Genomic DNA, 15,686 nt, shown 5'->3' on the forward strand with positions numbered 1-15,686 from the left:
CCTTTATCCAATGGGACTAACTCTCCACGTGTATTTCCAAAAGATTTAATCAAACACACTGGTTTGCCCCTCAGTGACTAGTCCTGAACTCCTAGCTATACTGCAACATCCAACTGCTCTTTAGCCTCTAGGACTTAGCTTACATTTGAGGCTCCACAGTCAAAAAGGCATAGATTTTGAAGCCAAATGGTTTTAAATCCCAGTTCCACAAATTATAGTGTAGTAACTAAAAGCAGATTACTTAGCCTTCCTAAAACCTCAATTTCCTCATCCATAAAATAGAAGTATATTACGTAGACACATGTCCGTGAGTATTAAATAAGGGGCAAAGTGTAAAAGGCTCAGCAAAATAAATACACGACAGATGAGAAACAGGTGTCCAGACACACCAAGTGCGCTACCTCTCTGCTTTAGATCAGAGCTGAATGGAGGAAGTGCAGTGCCCATGGGTCAGGGGACCCGGCTCTGATCACTGCTCTCTGTCACTGGGTGAGCCCTATTAACAGCTAAGTCACTGTCTCTTTCAGAGTCATTATTTCTAGGGGGTGAGGAATGAGGGAGTGGTTGCAGGTGGTCCTTCCTGGCTGTACACGTCACAGGTTTTCTTTTCTCTCGGAAGTGGTCTGAATTTTCACTATCCTTCCTAAGGAATCACCCCTGACCCAGTGTGGGTGCACGTCTAGCCTCCCCCAGAGCTCTCCAGGGCGCTGGCCCCCGCCTGCTCTCACTACTCCCGGCGTTGGCCACCGAGCCCCGCCCCGAGCTGCCTCTCCACCTCCCTCCTCCTTGGGCGCTGGAGCTGGAGCCCACTTGCCGGCTGCCGGGTGGCAGTCACGACTGAGAGGTCGCCGGCGTGGTGGCCGCGCGTTTGGTGGAGCGGAGCAGGGAGAGCTTGCTCTTCTGCAGCCCGCCGAAGTGCCGGGGAGGTGGGCAGGGACGGACGGAGTCGAGGCCAGAGGAGGACACGCAGGCGCCTCCGAGAAGATGGAAGTCCCCGGGACCTGGAGCTGAGTAGCCTAGCGCACCGCAGGGCGCACCGCAGGAAAGCAGTCCCTCGCTGTTCCTCCGGGAGCCCAACACCGTTCCCGCGCGGCCACGATGATCCCTCCGAGCGGCGCCAGGGAGGACGGGGTGGACGGGCTGCCCAAGGAGGCGGCGAGCGCCGAGCAGCCGCCCTCTCCTGCATCCACCAGCAGCCAGGAATCCAAGGTACCTCGCGCACACTTGCCCCAAGAGAACACAAACTCATTCTCCTCTCCTCTCTCTGCCCAGCTTTGTCGCCTCTAATCTGGCACTGGCGCCAGGGGTTGAGACGCATCGCGTCCCTAGTTTAGCCAGGGCTCAAGGACTCTTTGTCCCTCCCTGGAGACCTGAACGTCCAGCAGGACCCGCCACTAATGATGCTGGACCACGTCCCTGTGGACCCAGCCTTCTCACCAAGACACAGACGCACACGCAATTCATGTTGACGCTGGATTCAGAGATAGGTTTCTTGTGGGGTGGGGGCTCGGTTGTGCTGTGCTTTGAACCTGCTTGTGCCCCAAGTGCGTCTGGTATAGGCAGTTTCTGAAAGCTGAAGGATGGAGACAGCTGAGGGATAAGTCTCCATATCCCAAGGGTCTCAGAGACCCTTTGCTTGACAGGTCTTATCTCTAACTTCAGAGTTTAACAACAACAACAACAACAAAAAGTCTAGTGAAAGGGAAGTAACTACATTTGCCTGAAAGTTGATGCTCCTCTTGTGGAAGTTAATACTGTAAAGAACTTACACTTGCTTTTATGAAAGTTACACTGGTACATTTACTCAGACCAATCCCGCAGCACTTCTGTCGCCCTTACGCTTCCTCTGAAACTCTCCTGGGTTGCCACACGCATTTGGAAATCTTGGAAGAGGATGAAGTAAAATGTGGCTGGTAGCCTTGCAATACCAAAAGGCAACTCAACTGGGAGTGAAAATCCTAAGATGGAGTTTGGTATTATATGGATTCTTTCAAGTGCAGGGCTCCTGACTCTTTGATTTCTTTGTAAGTTCCCCAGGCATTTTTGGAATGCGAGGCAGTCCCTGTATGTATCATCAGTAGCAAAGGAAAAGGGGAATGCCACTTTGGAAAGCAAGTCAGATGGGGCAGAGAAAAGTGCAATCCTGGTTCCCTTCACCCACATCCCTGGCAGCCCTTGTCAAAATCAGAGCTTTAGTGGCAAGGGGATTTGGTGTAATGGTGAGGCCTGTACATATCCTGGCTTCCTGAAGGTAACCATTTAAGACAGAAAGTTTTGTAATTTAGTTTAATTTTTTGTGCTAATTACCAGCTGCCAGACCTGGGTTATGTGTGTCAGCTTTTCTAAAACTCAGTTGCAAATGAGGGGAAAAGACCCCACCTTCTAGGATCATTGTGAAAAATACATGCGATGCCCTAATGTCCATCCTGGGTACAAGTGTTAGGACAAAGTCATGCAGCCAAACTGTATTTTTTTCCTTCCTGAGATAAGGAGATGGAATCCATGTCATCTCAGACAATCTACTCCAAAGCAGTCTCATGTCCCACACACATGCACTACCTCAGGTTTCTGCGTGTCTCATTATTGTCTTCCATCAGTCTGCAAAGTGACATAGGTTAGTTGTTATTTCAAAAGCAGTATAGAATTCCATAAATGAGTGTAGCTAAACTCAAGAGGTGAAGCTGGTGAACACTTTCTGAATCGGGCCTGTTGCTCTGCACTAAGTGTGTTCTAGAAAGAGCTTAGCATTTGAGTAAGCAGCAGTGTGGTTCACACACACTGTATGGATTTTCTATTTATAGATGTCCTAATGTAAATTATTTGGCAAAGCACAACTTCATATGTAATTCCCATAATTATCCACCAATTTTTCAGGCTTATAGTTTAGATTTGTACAAGTCAATTGTTCAGAAGGTGGTCTACGCACCTGATGTGTGTTTATACATTCCTAACTGTGTTATCATGGCGTTGGTGTTCTTAATCAATGCAGATGAGCTATGGGGCCCCACAAACCCTAGGGAATTGACTAAAAAATAGTGTGCCTGAATGTGAGTTTTTCTTAGCACAGCATTCATGGTAGTCTCAAAGGGATCCATATTCCTATAAAAGACTAACCTGCTGGTGTGGGGGGACGTGTAATAAGGAACAGGATGACATGAAAAAGAAGAGGAAGGCTCTATTTATTCTATCTCAGGAAGGCCATATGTTAAAGCTCATTGGCATTTACAAAGATCTTCCCCCCTAAACATGGAAACCTGGTGAAGAAATTGTGAACTGGACAGTAGTAATCATTCCATCTTACTCTCTCATGAAGTGGTTTTGTTTGTAAAAGACCTCATGGGACAAACATGGTTCAGGCCCCTCTAGGCATTAAACTTTTTCAGGAAGACTTTCAGAATTACGACTTCAGAAGAACTTCTTTTTCTCTGATTATAAGAGTAACAAATACTCTGTGTAGATACTGGAAACGTCCAGATGAAAAATGACAAAAAGACAAAAAAAAAAAAAAGCAAAACACCCATTGTTTCACAATCTAGAGGCAACTATTGATAGCATTTTGATTTATATCTTCCATATTTTTTCACCAATTTTTACTTTTCCATAGTTGAGAGAACAGTAGTGAGTGTCTGTTGAATGCTTACTGTGAGTCAGGCACAATCTTAATCTTCACAGTAGAAAATCCTGTCATTATTTCCACTTATGGATAGAAAAGTAAAAACTGAGAAAGGTTAGGTGATCTACTCAAGACCACACAGCTAGTTGGGTGACACAGACAGGACAGGGCCCAAGTTGCAGGAGCCACCATACAACTCTCTCCCATGTTTACAGACTATTTCACATCTTCCCTTCTCACCTGCTGTCCTCAGTGTTTTACACATCGCTAAACATCATCTGCAATATTGAATGTGTCTTCCATCTTAAGAAATTTATGAAAATAAATTGAGCCACATTATTACGTGAAAGATTAGTGTCCAGTGCTTTTGCAGCTTTTTTTGCATTTCATTTTGCTACTCTTTCCCCAAAAGTATATTTATAGAAGAAATTAAATGGAATGTCATAATCATCTGGACAATGGGGCACAACAGGCTCTCTAGCCTAGAGGGTTTATTAGGAGAAAATGATGATCCAATGTCCTGACACTTGAAATGTTACCAGATATCCATATTCTTTGCAGAAGCTTTGAAATGCTAAATCATAGAATATTATTAGTAGAATTGGAAACATTAGAGGTTTTCTATTGTGGTTACTTTTTAAATTATTGATCATGTTTATTGTGAAAGTTATTTTATTATGAAAAATTTCAGTACACACAAAAGTAGAGAAAATAGTATAAAGAACTATCATGAACTTAATCTCCTAGGACCACTAATCTCCTAATCACTAATTTAAATGAAATTCCAGATATGAAATAAGTCCACCCATAAATATACTATCAAGTTGCATCTCTAAAAGATAAGGATTCTTTTTTAAAACATGACTGTGATCCCATTAGCACATTATTCTGGGTGTTTTTAATCAAGCATGGAATATATTTTTTGGAATGGATGGTTTTTGGAAAATCTGAGAATAATCAAAACTAGCACTCAAAGTTGTACATGTATATATGCATCATCTAGGGGAAGGATTCACAGCTTATTTCAGATTCATAAAGGGTCTCCACTGTTATTTTAATATCCTCTTTTATTTCACTCTTTAGAGTCTTGAGGCCCAGAGAAAGGCAGTGACTCACCAAGATCACACAAATAGTAATTGGTAATATCCATATCTAGGAAGCTTGTCTTGGACTTCGTGTATCCCACTACAGTTTCCTCAGAGTAAATTCCTGTAAGCACAAGCAGTAATGTACCTTAATGTGATTGTAGTTTTTGTATTTTTTATGAAGCTAGTCGAATTGAAAAAATTTGAAAGCCACTAATATAACTTACTGCTCTATCTTTCCACTAATTATTCCAGAAGGATAATAACCACAACCTAATTTATTTTCCAAGTGCTCGACAGAAACCATTGAATATAAAGAAAAATTCCTCTGTAACCAAGTTGCCCAGCGTGACAAACCTAACACATTGCCTCAACTTTGCTGTCTCTAGAATGGTGATGCTGGTATCCAGCTGATGAGGTTTTATGTAAGGCCTAAGCATATGTAAAATCCCTCACATGTTGTAAGCATATACTTTCTTAAAGCACTATCTATTCCCAGTACACATTTCCAATTGGGTTACTGTTACCACTAGCCAACTCCAAATGTCATCCCTGGAATAATTTCAGTAACCTCAACTGACATTCCAATAGTATAACTGAATTTTTCTTTTCAGACTTTTAGTTATGGTATCGACTACAGTGAGATTTCATCTCAGCTATTTTTCTTTCTAAAGAAGATAGGCCAGAGAATACTGGCATGTTACCTAGATTTCAAAAGGGTGATATAAGCCACTCAGTGCCCCATTGGAGCCTTGGACCAACTTTTCTCATTCCTGGATGGTCCCCTCTGAATCTGGACTGTGATCTAACATAAGAAAAAGAAATCCCTAACCATGAGGACATGTCCTGAATTTCCCAGAAGGATTTCTGTGTCCATTTATCAGCAACTATTTACTGAGCTCCAGCTTTGCACCTGGTACATCTCCTACCTACGTATCTGTAAAACTATTGTTGATAAGGAATTTAACTCTCCTCAGGGGAAAAGACAAAAGAAAATAGAATCATGGCTTTACATTGAAATCCCTAGGGAACCTAGGCCATAGACTAGACCTACTAAATTAACATCCCTGAGAAAGGATCCCAAGCAAATGTTATTTTTTAAAGGTATCCACATGATTTATTTTCTAGCCAAATTTGAGAAATGTAAAGATTATAGGATGTCAAAGAAAGCAAGATTCATGCCTCTCTATTGGCTTCTTTCCCTTCCATCCAAAGTACTCAAGGGAATCACTCCTTTCTTCATTTCCCATTTACATGTAAACCCTAAGAAAAGGCTCTAGCAAAGGTGACCTGCTTGTTGCCCAAGTAATTTTGAGTGTTACTCAGATGGAGCTAGATTTACAAGGTTAACTACATCCCTATTTAAATTATTGTCATGATAACAAAAATAAAAAGTATTCAGAGTAACAATTAGAAGACACACGAAAACTTAAAAAAGAAAAAATTTATTTATCACACAACCACTCAGAAATAAGTATTCTTAAATTTTGCTATGTCTCTTTTATGCATATTTCCTTTTTATGCAGATACTCACTGGAAACAAACTTAGAATACTGTATACTTAAAGGCACACTATACTTTTTCTTCTACCTAATGTTGAACATAGTTTTCTAATAATCTTAAATAATTGATCACATGAATATTAAAGATGGCATAATATTTCATTTCATTGTTCTACCACATCTATTTCATCAATACCTTCTGATTTACATTTAGGTTCTTTCCCACTATCACATAGGTAAAAAGTATTAAAATGTACATCCTGAGATATCAACATTTGTATATATTTCTGATTAGTTTCACAAGAAATCGTCTTACCAGTACTAAGTCCGACTACAAACACTTCTAAGGTATTTTATTCTCATTATCATAATGACCTCAGAAAAGTTATATTACATTCTTTTTTTCTTAGTAAGTTTTTCCTTGAAGTATAATGTCATATGAAAAAGTGCCTATAGTATCAGATTACAGCTTAAATGAATTTTCAAAAACATAAAATTCTTAACCCATGTGTAATCACTACTACATGTATCACAAAATAGAATATTAGTGGCATCCCAGAATCTCTCTCATACCTGCTTCTGGACTACCTTCCCAAAGGTAAATAGTATCCTCACTTCTAACAACAAATTGCTTGCTTACTTTTGAACTTTTACTAAATAGAATCCTAGTATCTCATGCCTGGCTTCTTTCACTCAGCATCATGTTGGGATGTGGCTTTAGCTTCCATTTCCCCAATAACTAATGAGCTTAGCAGTTTTTCATTTATTTATTGGCAATTGATTACTTTTTTGTACAGTTGTTCAAGTCTTTTGCCTATTTTTCTACTGGGTTATCTTTTTCTAAATTCTATAGGAATATTTTTACATATCCTGGATGAGAACTTTGAGAAAGAAATATATTGCAAATATCTTATTCTGTTCTGAAAAAAAGGCTTACTGTTTTTTTCATTTTAACAGAAATTCTTTATTTCATATGACCCAATTTTAAAACATTTTTCTGCATGGTTGTGCTTTCTGTACCCAGCTTATAAAATTTTTTCCTACCCCAAAGACATGAAAGTACTCTCCTGTATTATCTCCTAAAATTGTTATTATTTTACCTTTTGCATGTAGATCTATAATCCATTCAAAATTTTTTTATGGTGTAAAGTAAGAGTCGAGATTCATTTTTACCTTTGTCACTAATGATTTGTTTATGTGGAGGTTTCCATTCTGTCACATCTCTTTGTCTATCCTTGTACTGACACTGTCCTAAATATAAGCTTTGCTGTTCTTCTCAAAAATTGGCTTGGGTTTATTTTAGGCTCTTTGCATTTCCATAGGAATTTTAGAATCACTTGATCAATGTGCATTAAACACCTGCTAAGATCTTGACTGGGATTACATTGAATCTATAAATCTATTTGGAGAGAATGGGCATGGTCCCACTGCAAAGGACTTGCTTTTGTCAAGTCCCCTAGGATGTATGTCATTGGTAATAAAAACCAATTTTTGTTAGTTACTCAGTTTGTGGGTTCCCATACCAACATTTTTGGTCTAAATTTGATCCTCAAATATATACAAAAGTCAGTTCGTGTCTGGGATTCTTGGGGGAAATATTTTATTTATTTACTTATTTTTATCCTTTAAGTCTAAGCTAAGATTTATCATTAATCTAATAAATGGTGAGTTGGTGAGAACTTTGTTTCTAGTTTATCCTCTTTCTTGTTCAGATTTCACTCTATGCAGACATGAAAATGAACCACCTAAAGGTTTTTGTTTTTTAACTGTGGTAAATTATGCATAATGTGAAATTTACCATTTTAACCGTTTTTAAGCATACACTTCTGTGACATTAAGTATAGTCACATTGTTGTGCAGACATAGTCATCATCCGTCATCAGAACTCTTTCATTATCCTCAACTGTAATTCTGTGCTCATTCACCACTAATTCCTTGTCCCCCTCTTTCCCTACCACTGGCAACTACCATTTTACTTTTTCTCTGTACAAGTTTGACTACTCTGGGTATCTCTTATAAGAGGAATCATATAATATTTTCCCTTTGTGACTGACTTATTTCACTTAAAATAATGTTGTCAGGGTTAATCTATGTTGAGGCATGTATTAGAATTCCCTTCCTTGTAAGAATGGCTAATATTTCATTGTATGTATATATCACATTCTGTTTATCTATTGGGGTTGCGTCTACCTTTTGGCTGTTGTGAATAATATTGCTATGAAAATGGGTGTACAAATATCATTTCAAATCTCTGCTTTCATTTCTTTTGGGTGTATAACCAGAAATGGAATTGCTGGATCATATGTTAATTCTAAGTTTCATTTTTTGAGGAATCAGCAGCATACCATTTTCCACAGTGCCTGCACAATTCCTACCAGTAATGCTCAAGGGTTCCATTTTCTCCACATACATCTTCACCAACATTAGTTGTTTTCTGGGGGCTTTGATCTCATTTCCCTAATGTTTAGAGAGGTTGAGCATCTATGTTATTTGAATGTCTTCTTTAGAGAAATATCTATTCAAGAATGTTGTCCATTTTTAGATTGGGTTGTTTGTTTTATTGTTGTTGAGTTCTAGCATAGCCTTTTAAATCAGCAGATTTAAAGGACAAATACATATTGAATTTTATTATAGTTTTAATAGTATTTATTCAATGGAGGAGTTACTTTTCATTTTTTATTATTTGTCTTATTTTGTGAATTATATGTTAGTGTCCTTGTTCATTTCAATAGTTGTCATCCATTTCCTATTGATTTTTTAATGTAATTTGTAAACAAATGATCTTTCACATAGATTGCCAACATTTTCACAGAAACTGAAAAATTTCAGTTTCATTACATTTTCAACTTAGAAGCATTCTTATTTTTATGGTATTAAATGTTTCAAGTTTATTTAGCTATTTTTTTTTCATTCATACTTAGAAAGGTTTTCCTGCATGGAGAACAGAAAAATATCAACCTGTATTTTTTTCTAGATCCTTGATATACACTTTTTAATTTTATCACTTTAATCCATCTGGAATTTATGTCATTATGTGATATGGAATAAATCTCATTTTTTCCAAAATGATTAATCAATTTTTCTAAAACCATTTGTTGAATCATTTATTCCTTTTTTCACTGATTTGAAATTTTATATCTATTATGTAACAAATGGTAACATGTACTAGATTTTCTTGGCGTCATCTGCTATATTCTAATGTTTTGTATTTTTTTTTTTTGCATTGATCACTATACTATACTTTTGCATTGCTCTTCTGTTTTAATGATTGTGGCTTTAAAAGGACTTTGATAATCAATAATACAAGTGCCATCTTAGAGTGCTATTTATTTATTTATCTTTTGACTTTTCTATCAAATTATAAAAATAAGATTTTGGAAGTAATTTTGTGACAATTTTAAGACCATTTCAGTGAAATCTTTATAATAATGAGATTTCTCATCTAGAGACATTGTATATCTTTTTAACCAGTGAAATGTCTGTTAGCTATTTCCTGGGCATCTTAGTTCATTCAGGCTGCTATTTTTAAAAAGTCATAAACTGTGTAGTTTATAAACAACAAACATGTATATATCACAGTTCTGGAAGCTGGAAAGTCCAATCTTGAGGCAGCAGCAGATTTAGTGTCTGCTAAGGGCCTATTTCCTGGTTTAAAATAGATGGTGCCATCCTGGGGTGTCTTCACATGGTAAAGGGGCAAGGCAGCCTTCCCGTCCTCTTTTGTAAAGGCACTAATTATTAGAAACCATCTCTTCCAGTGTACTCAGCCCTACTATGAAACTAATTTATAAGCACTCACACTTCCATATGAAAGGTATAACCCAACTGTAGCCCAAAATGAAGGGGAAAGAGGAGAGGGAGGGGAGGGGAGAAGGAGGATGGGTGGAGGGAAGGTATTTGGTGGGACCACACCTACGGTGCATTTTACAAGGGTACATGTTAAGTCTACTAAGGGTAGAGTATAAATATCTTAACACAATAACTGAGAAAATGCAGTGAAGGCTATGTTAACCAGTTTGATGAAAGTATTTCAAATTGTATATAAAACCAGCACATTGTACCCCATAATTGCATTAATGTACACAGCTATGATTTAATAAAAAAAATGTTTTAAGTAATAATAATAATAATAAAAAAGAAACCGTCTCTTATACTTTCTAACTGGTGATAGATGACACGTAGGAAATTCATTCTTATATTAATTTGTAATCTAAGATCTTTTAGATTCTATTTCTTAATAATTTGTAATCTAAGATCTTTTAGATTCTATTTCTTAACATTAATAAAGAAATATAGTGTTGCTTACTGGTGCAGAGCACAGGGCTCTGAAATCAGAGCAGCTGTGTTCAAATCCCTCGTGCCACCTGGGAATGCCATTTCACAAGCTTCCCTGCCCTTCACTTTCCAGAGTTTCACTGTCCTTTCCATAAAGTGAGCATAATAATGCCCTCTGTGGCTTTGTCTTTAGAGTTAATTTAATTAGTGTCAGATAAGTGCTTAGCACAGTGCCTGGCATATAATAAGTAAATGGGTAGCTGTTATAATTAGATTATCATAATATCTGCAATAATAAGGTGGCTTCTGTAGCTGTAATTCTTTAGGGGATTCATGGAGAGCATAATGGGCAGGGACAGGAGCTTCTTGCCCAATATTTCCCAATATGGCAAATATTAGTAGAGGTATCAGTATAGCACTTGACTTACTTTAAATGCCACTAATGTTTTACCGTAAGCCTAATTTTGTACAGTACGGGTGTTCAGGTGTGTCCTCAGCTCTTCTATATACCAGCAGTCACTTTAGAGGCCTCTACAAGTACTTATTCATCCTGTAAAAATATCACGTGATGCAAGGTAAATTCGACTTCAAGATAAATCCATTTCCAAATAAATCATTCTGTTAAGACCAGAATCCTAGGCTTCCCAGTCCTGTTCACAATTAAACTGAGACAGCCTCTCTTGTGTGAAAAGTAGGTGATGTTCTTAGCTTACTAAGATTTTTCCATTAAGAATGGATATGGAGGCTCAGTGCCTGTAGCTCAGCGGCTAGGATGCCAACCACATACAGTGGAGTTGACGGGTTCTAACCCAGCCTGGGCCTGCCAAACAACAATGACAACTTCAACCAAAAAATAACTGGGCATTGTGGCAGATGCCTGTAGTCCAAGGTACTTGGGAGGCTGAGGCAAGAGAATCACTTAAGCCCAGATGCTGTGAGCTGTGACACCACAGGACTTTACTGAGGGTGATATAGTGAGACTCTGTCTCAAAAAAAAAGAATGGATGTGGAATTGTTTCAAATGACTTTTTGGCAAGTATTGAAGTGATCATGTGATTTTTTTTTTTTTTTTTGTCCTTTGGCTTTCTTATCTGATGGATTATATTAATAGCTATCCTAATATTAAACTCCTCTTACATTTCTGAAACAAGTCCTGCTTGGCCTTAGAGATTTTCTTTTAATAAACTTCTGCGTTATGATTATTAATGCTTTATTATTTCCATATCTAAATACATAAGTGAGACTATTTAGTAACTGTCACTTTGGTGGTTTAGGTTAGATTTTATTTTTAAGGATATGCCATGAATTAGAAAATGATTTGGAAAGATGTTCATGAATTTTTTGTTCATTTTGTTCCCCCCACATCCCCATGGAAGAATTCACAGAAACCAGAAATAATATCCTCTTTGAATGTTTGAAAAAAATTGCCACAGATATCTAAACCTAACATGTATCTTAAAGTTTGAAAACATTTTCTCCATTTTTAATTCTATTCTTTTCTTTCTAAATTGGCTTGAGTCAGATTTGTTAACTAGGATTTTGCCAGAAAATTACCCATTTCATTTAAATCTTCATGACATCTCTGGACTGGTTATAAAAAGACAGCCTAAGGGCCTTCTCTCAATCTTGCCCCATCTTTTACTTCCCTAGCAGGATTCCTATGAGCTTCCCTCTGTGAATACCTTCTTTTGTAGTTCTCTATTTTTCTGTGACCTTGATCCCTTAGATCTGAATTTGGAATTAGGAGAGTTAAACACCTTTGCTGACATTTCTACCTTACCAAAAGAAGGGACCCCTTGCTCCCTTCTTAAATCTCTCACTCTGTCTTTGTTCCCCTTCTACCATTTTAATAGTTCCTCTCTGGTCCCCTTGACAATATCTTCCTCTTCCAACATCCAAATGTTGGTCTTTCCCAGCATTCTGTTTATGTTCCAGAGCCCTCTCTTTCTCCCATAATCTCTCTGGGCTAAACTTACCTATTCTCATTATTTCATCCACCAGCTGACAATTCTCAAATCTGAATCCAACTCAGACATCTCTCTTCCAAGTTCCAGAGCAATTTATCTGGCTTCCTTTTGAAAAACCACTCTTGATGCCCACATTTTAAGTTTCATTTATACCCTCAACTGAATGTACCATTCTCAACTTGTCACCCCATCTCTTCTTGTGAGCTTTTATTCTGATATGCTTATCCACAGATAAGTGTCATTCATAGAGTCAACTGGTCTGGAAACATGAGTCATTTTCAATGACCCTGAGGCAGTCTGAGTTGGGAAGAGGCTGTTTGGCAGAAGGTGTAGAGGAGACAAGCTGTCTCTCAGCTCCCGGAGCATGCTTCATCTGTGTGGAAGTGAAACTCGTACCTGTTGCCTGTTCCTAGTGGCCCCTGTAGCTGAAATTTTGTCAGTGTATTTCCTAAGGTCTGAGGTCAGACACAGGAAAAAGAACAAAGAAGCAGGACTGGGAACTCCCTGGGCTCTCAGAGTGCCACTTCCTCCTTGCCTTCCTAACTGCCATGTGGTGGGTGGGTGGGGGGGGGGGATGAAAAGTGGCACCATAGATCTGTGTCCCAATGAGACCCCACATGTCCTCCCTGTCCCTCCAACTCTGTTTTATCAGAACACAGTGACTTGGATACCTTGGAAAAGACTCCTGTGACACCCCTTTTTCTAATAACGTCAATCACCAAAATCACAGGGGGGTAGGGGGTGTCTCCTTCTCTCAGAGTTTCCTGTGTGTATAGGTCAGCACATCTGCCAACCCAACCCATCACCCAACCTCCCCAGAGGTCAGTACCCTCCACTCTACCATCTGGGATTCACTCGTCGCAAAATCCCCTCTATCCCAACTTCTTCTCTGATGTATCCCTCACTTCTAACTCTGACACCTCCCCTGCCACCTCCCACAGGCCTTTCAAGTGGTGGCTGTTCTCTCCTTAATCAGGCCTGGTGACTGAGGCATCAGCCTTACTCTGCTTCCAGATTGTTGTACCTCCTCCCTTAAAACTCACAGCTTTAACGTCCATGCTTTCAGGTTCTTCTACCCACTGCTGCCATCACCTGTCAACCCAAATGGGTCTCTGCCTCTCCATAAAGATCTAGCCAGGCTTACTCTAATTCATTCAGTGCTGCTCCTATGGTGATTTTCACACACTGCAGATGACTCTGGCGAATACCCTAACTTCCTCAGCTTAACCATGTCTTCACCTGTGATCTTGTCTCCTACCCTCTTTCACATCAACTACCCACTTCTGTAAGACTTTGTCCACATGAGATTTATACCCTTTCCAGAATCTCCCATTCAAACTTCCCACTCTGACTAGCACCTGTGTTTTTCCATCCAGTCCCCCATAGCACTTCTATTCCAATAATATTTCAGCCACAGCAGAGCATAAAATACATTAAACTAGTGAGCTTTCCCCTTTTCATAGTCTCTCACCCAGTTGGGGTGCTCAGATTGCCCTTTTCCGTCATTGTAATTACTCCCTTGCTCCTCTGTCCCTCTGTTCAGAGTCACCTTGAGAAATTCAACCCTACCTAAAGCCAATTTCCCACCTACTCTGTACCTACACTTCTGGAGAAAGTAGAGAACACAGGGAACAAATGATGTGAAGAAATGCATTACATTATTTCAGGCAGTGATAAAGCTACATGGAAGACTTATCTGGAGTGAGTTAGCATAGGGAGCTATTTTACACAGCCAGTGTAACCACTATGGACTGAGTGTGTGCCTCCAACTCTGTCCCCAATGTGATGGTATTTGGAGACGGGATGTTGGGAGATAATTAGGTCATGAGAGTAGAGTGCTCACAATGGGATTAGTGCCTTTTTAGAAAGAAAGAAAGAGGAAGGAGCTCACTTTCCCTCCCTGCTGTTCCCCAGGTGAGCACTTAGCAAGAAGGCAGCCATCTGTGAACCAGGAGGAGGCCTCACCAAGGAGCTGACCTGACAGCATGCTGGCTCAGACATTCAGCTTCCAGAGCTGTGAAAAGTACATGTTTATTGTTTAGGTCACGCAGCCTGTGATATTCTTGTTACACCAGCCTAAACTGAGTAAATGAGTGACCTGGAAAGAATTCTACAAAAAAAAAGTGCTTTTGCATCAGAAACTAGAATGGAATAAGGGTATGAGCCATGGTAAGAGAAGAAGAGTGAGGAGATCTGGGTGAAGGCTCAGAGGTGGGAGTTACCTTGCATTTTCAAAAAGCAGCAAGATATCTTGGGTGCTTCTTCCTAGTGAATAAAAGGAAAAATGATAGCAGTTGAGTCCAGAAAGGTCTGTATTGTCAAATATGACAGCCATTAGCCACATGTTGCTAATTGTATTTAAATTTAAATTAATTGAAAAGAAAATTTCATGTCTTCAGTCACACTAGCCATATTTCAAGTACTTGGTAAGGGTTAAGTGGCTAATGGCTACTCTGTTATGCACACATATTAGGGAACATTTTCACCATTGCAGAGCATTCTAGTGGACAGTGCTGGCTAGGTCCTGTGGACTTTACTAGCAATTCTGAGGAATCTAGATTCTAAGTTTGAGAAAAAGCCACTGGAGAAAGCCAGGGAAGAGAATTTGGATATTACATTATTTACATTTTACACAGATTACTCTGCTGCTTTATGCACTAGGACGGTAGTGCAGCAAGAGGCCAGCTAGGAAGCTGAGGTTCTTTAGATTAGGGAGACTGGTGTTCTAGAATAGGTATTAGCTAGTGGATGACTTAAGAAGTAATACATTTTAGATTATATTTTGGAAGTAAAAATCAACAAAACTTGCTATGACTATAGTGAGAGGTGTGAGGGAGAGAAGCCAAGGACGGCTCTTAAAGTTTAATAGGAGACTCAAAAGGGACTTGTATATCAAAACTTTCATGATCCAAGGAGGCATGTGCAAAAGGAAGTTGGCAGCAACTGTGGTAAACTTCAGGAAGATGGGATGTGAACTTAATCTCATGGATAACTTTGCAAAGATGGAAATAATATCACTGGTTTTGCTGAAATCGGGAAGAAAAACAGAACAGAAAGTTGAAGAGGTCAGAGGAAGGTCTTGGAAGGTGGGCAGAGAGATTTAGATTTTAAAGGTGAGGACTGTGGGAGCTGTTCATGTTGCCATAGTGAAGTGAAAGATGGATTGGCATTGGTATTGACAAAAGCCAAGAGGTCAGCAGTCCAGGCTTAAAAAGATTACAGAGTGGAAATGGGAGGTAGGGGA

The 15,686-nt window shown here is 39.2% G+C and overlaps 1 protein-coding gene across 1 annotated transcript in view; it reads left to right on the forward strand.

The window, feature by feature from the left end:
• Positions 1-819: 819 nt before the first annotated feature.
• Positions 820-15,686, forward strand: part of STAC (SH3 and cysteine rich domain) — a 167,133-nt gene continuing 152,266 nt past the window's right edge. Inside the window, exon 1 of the mRNA XM_053600530.1 lies at positions 820-1,209. Within this exon, the coding sequence (XP_053456505.1) occupies positions 1,099-1,209 (111 nt within the window). The 5' untranslated portion in view covers positions 820-1,098. The remainder of the gene's footprint in view (positions 1,210-15,686) is intronic.

The sequence above is a fragment of the Nycticebus coucang genome, chromosome 8 (assembly GCF_027406575.1).
Source record: "Nycticebus coucang isolate mNycCou1 chromosome 8, mNycCou1.pri, whole genome shotgun sequence".
NCBI lineage: Eukaryota > Metazoa > Chordata > Mammalia > Primates > Lorisidae > Nycticebus > Nycticebus coucang.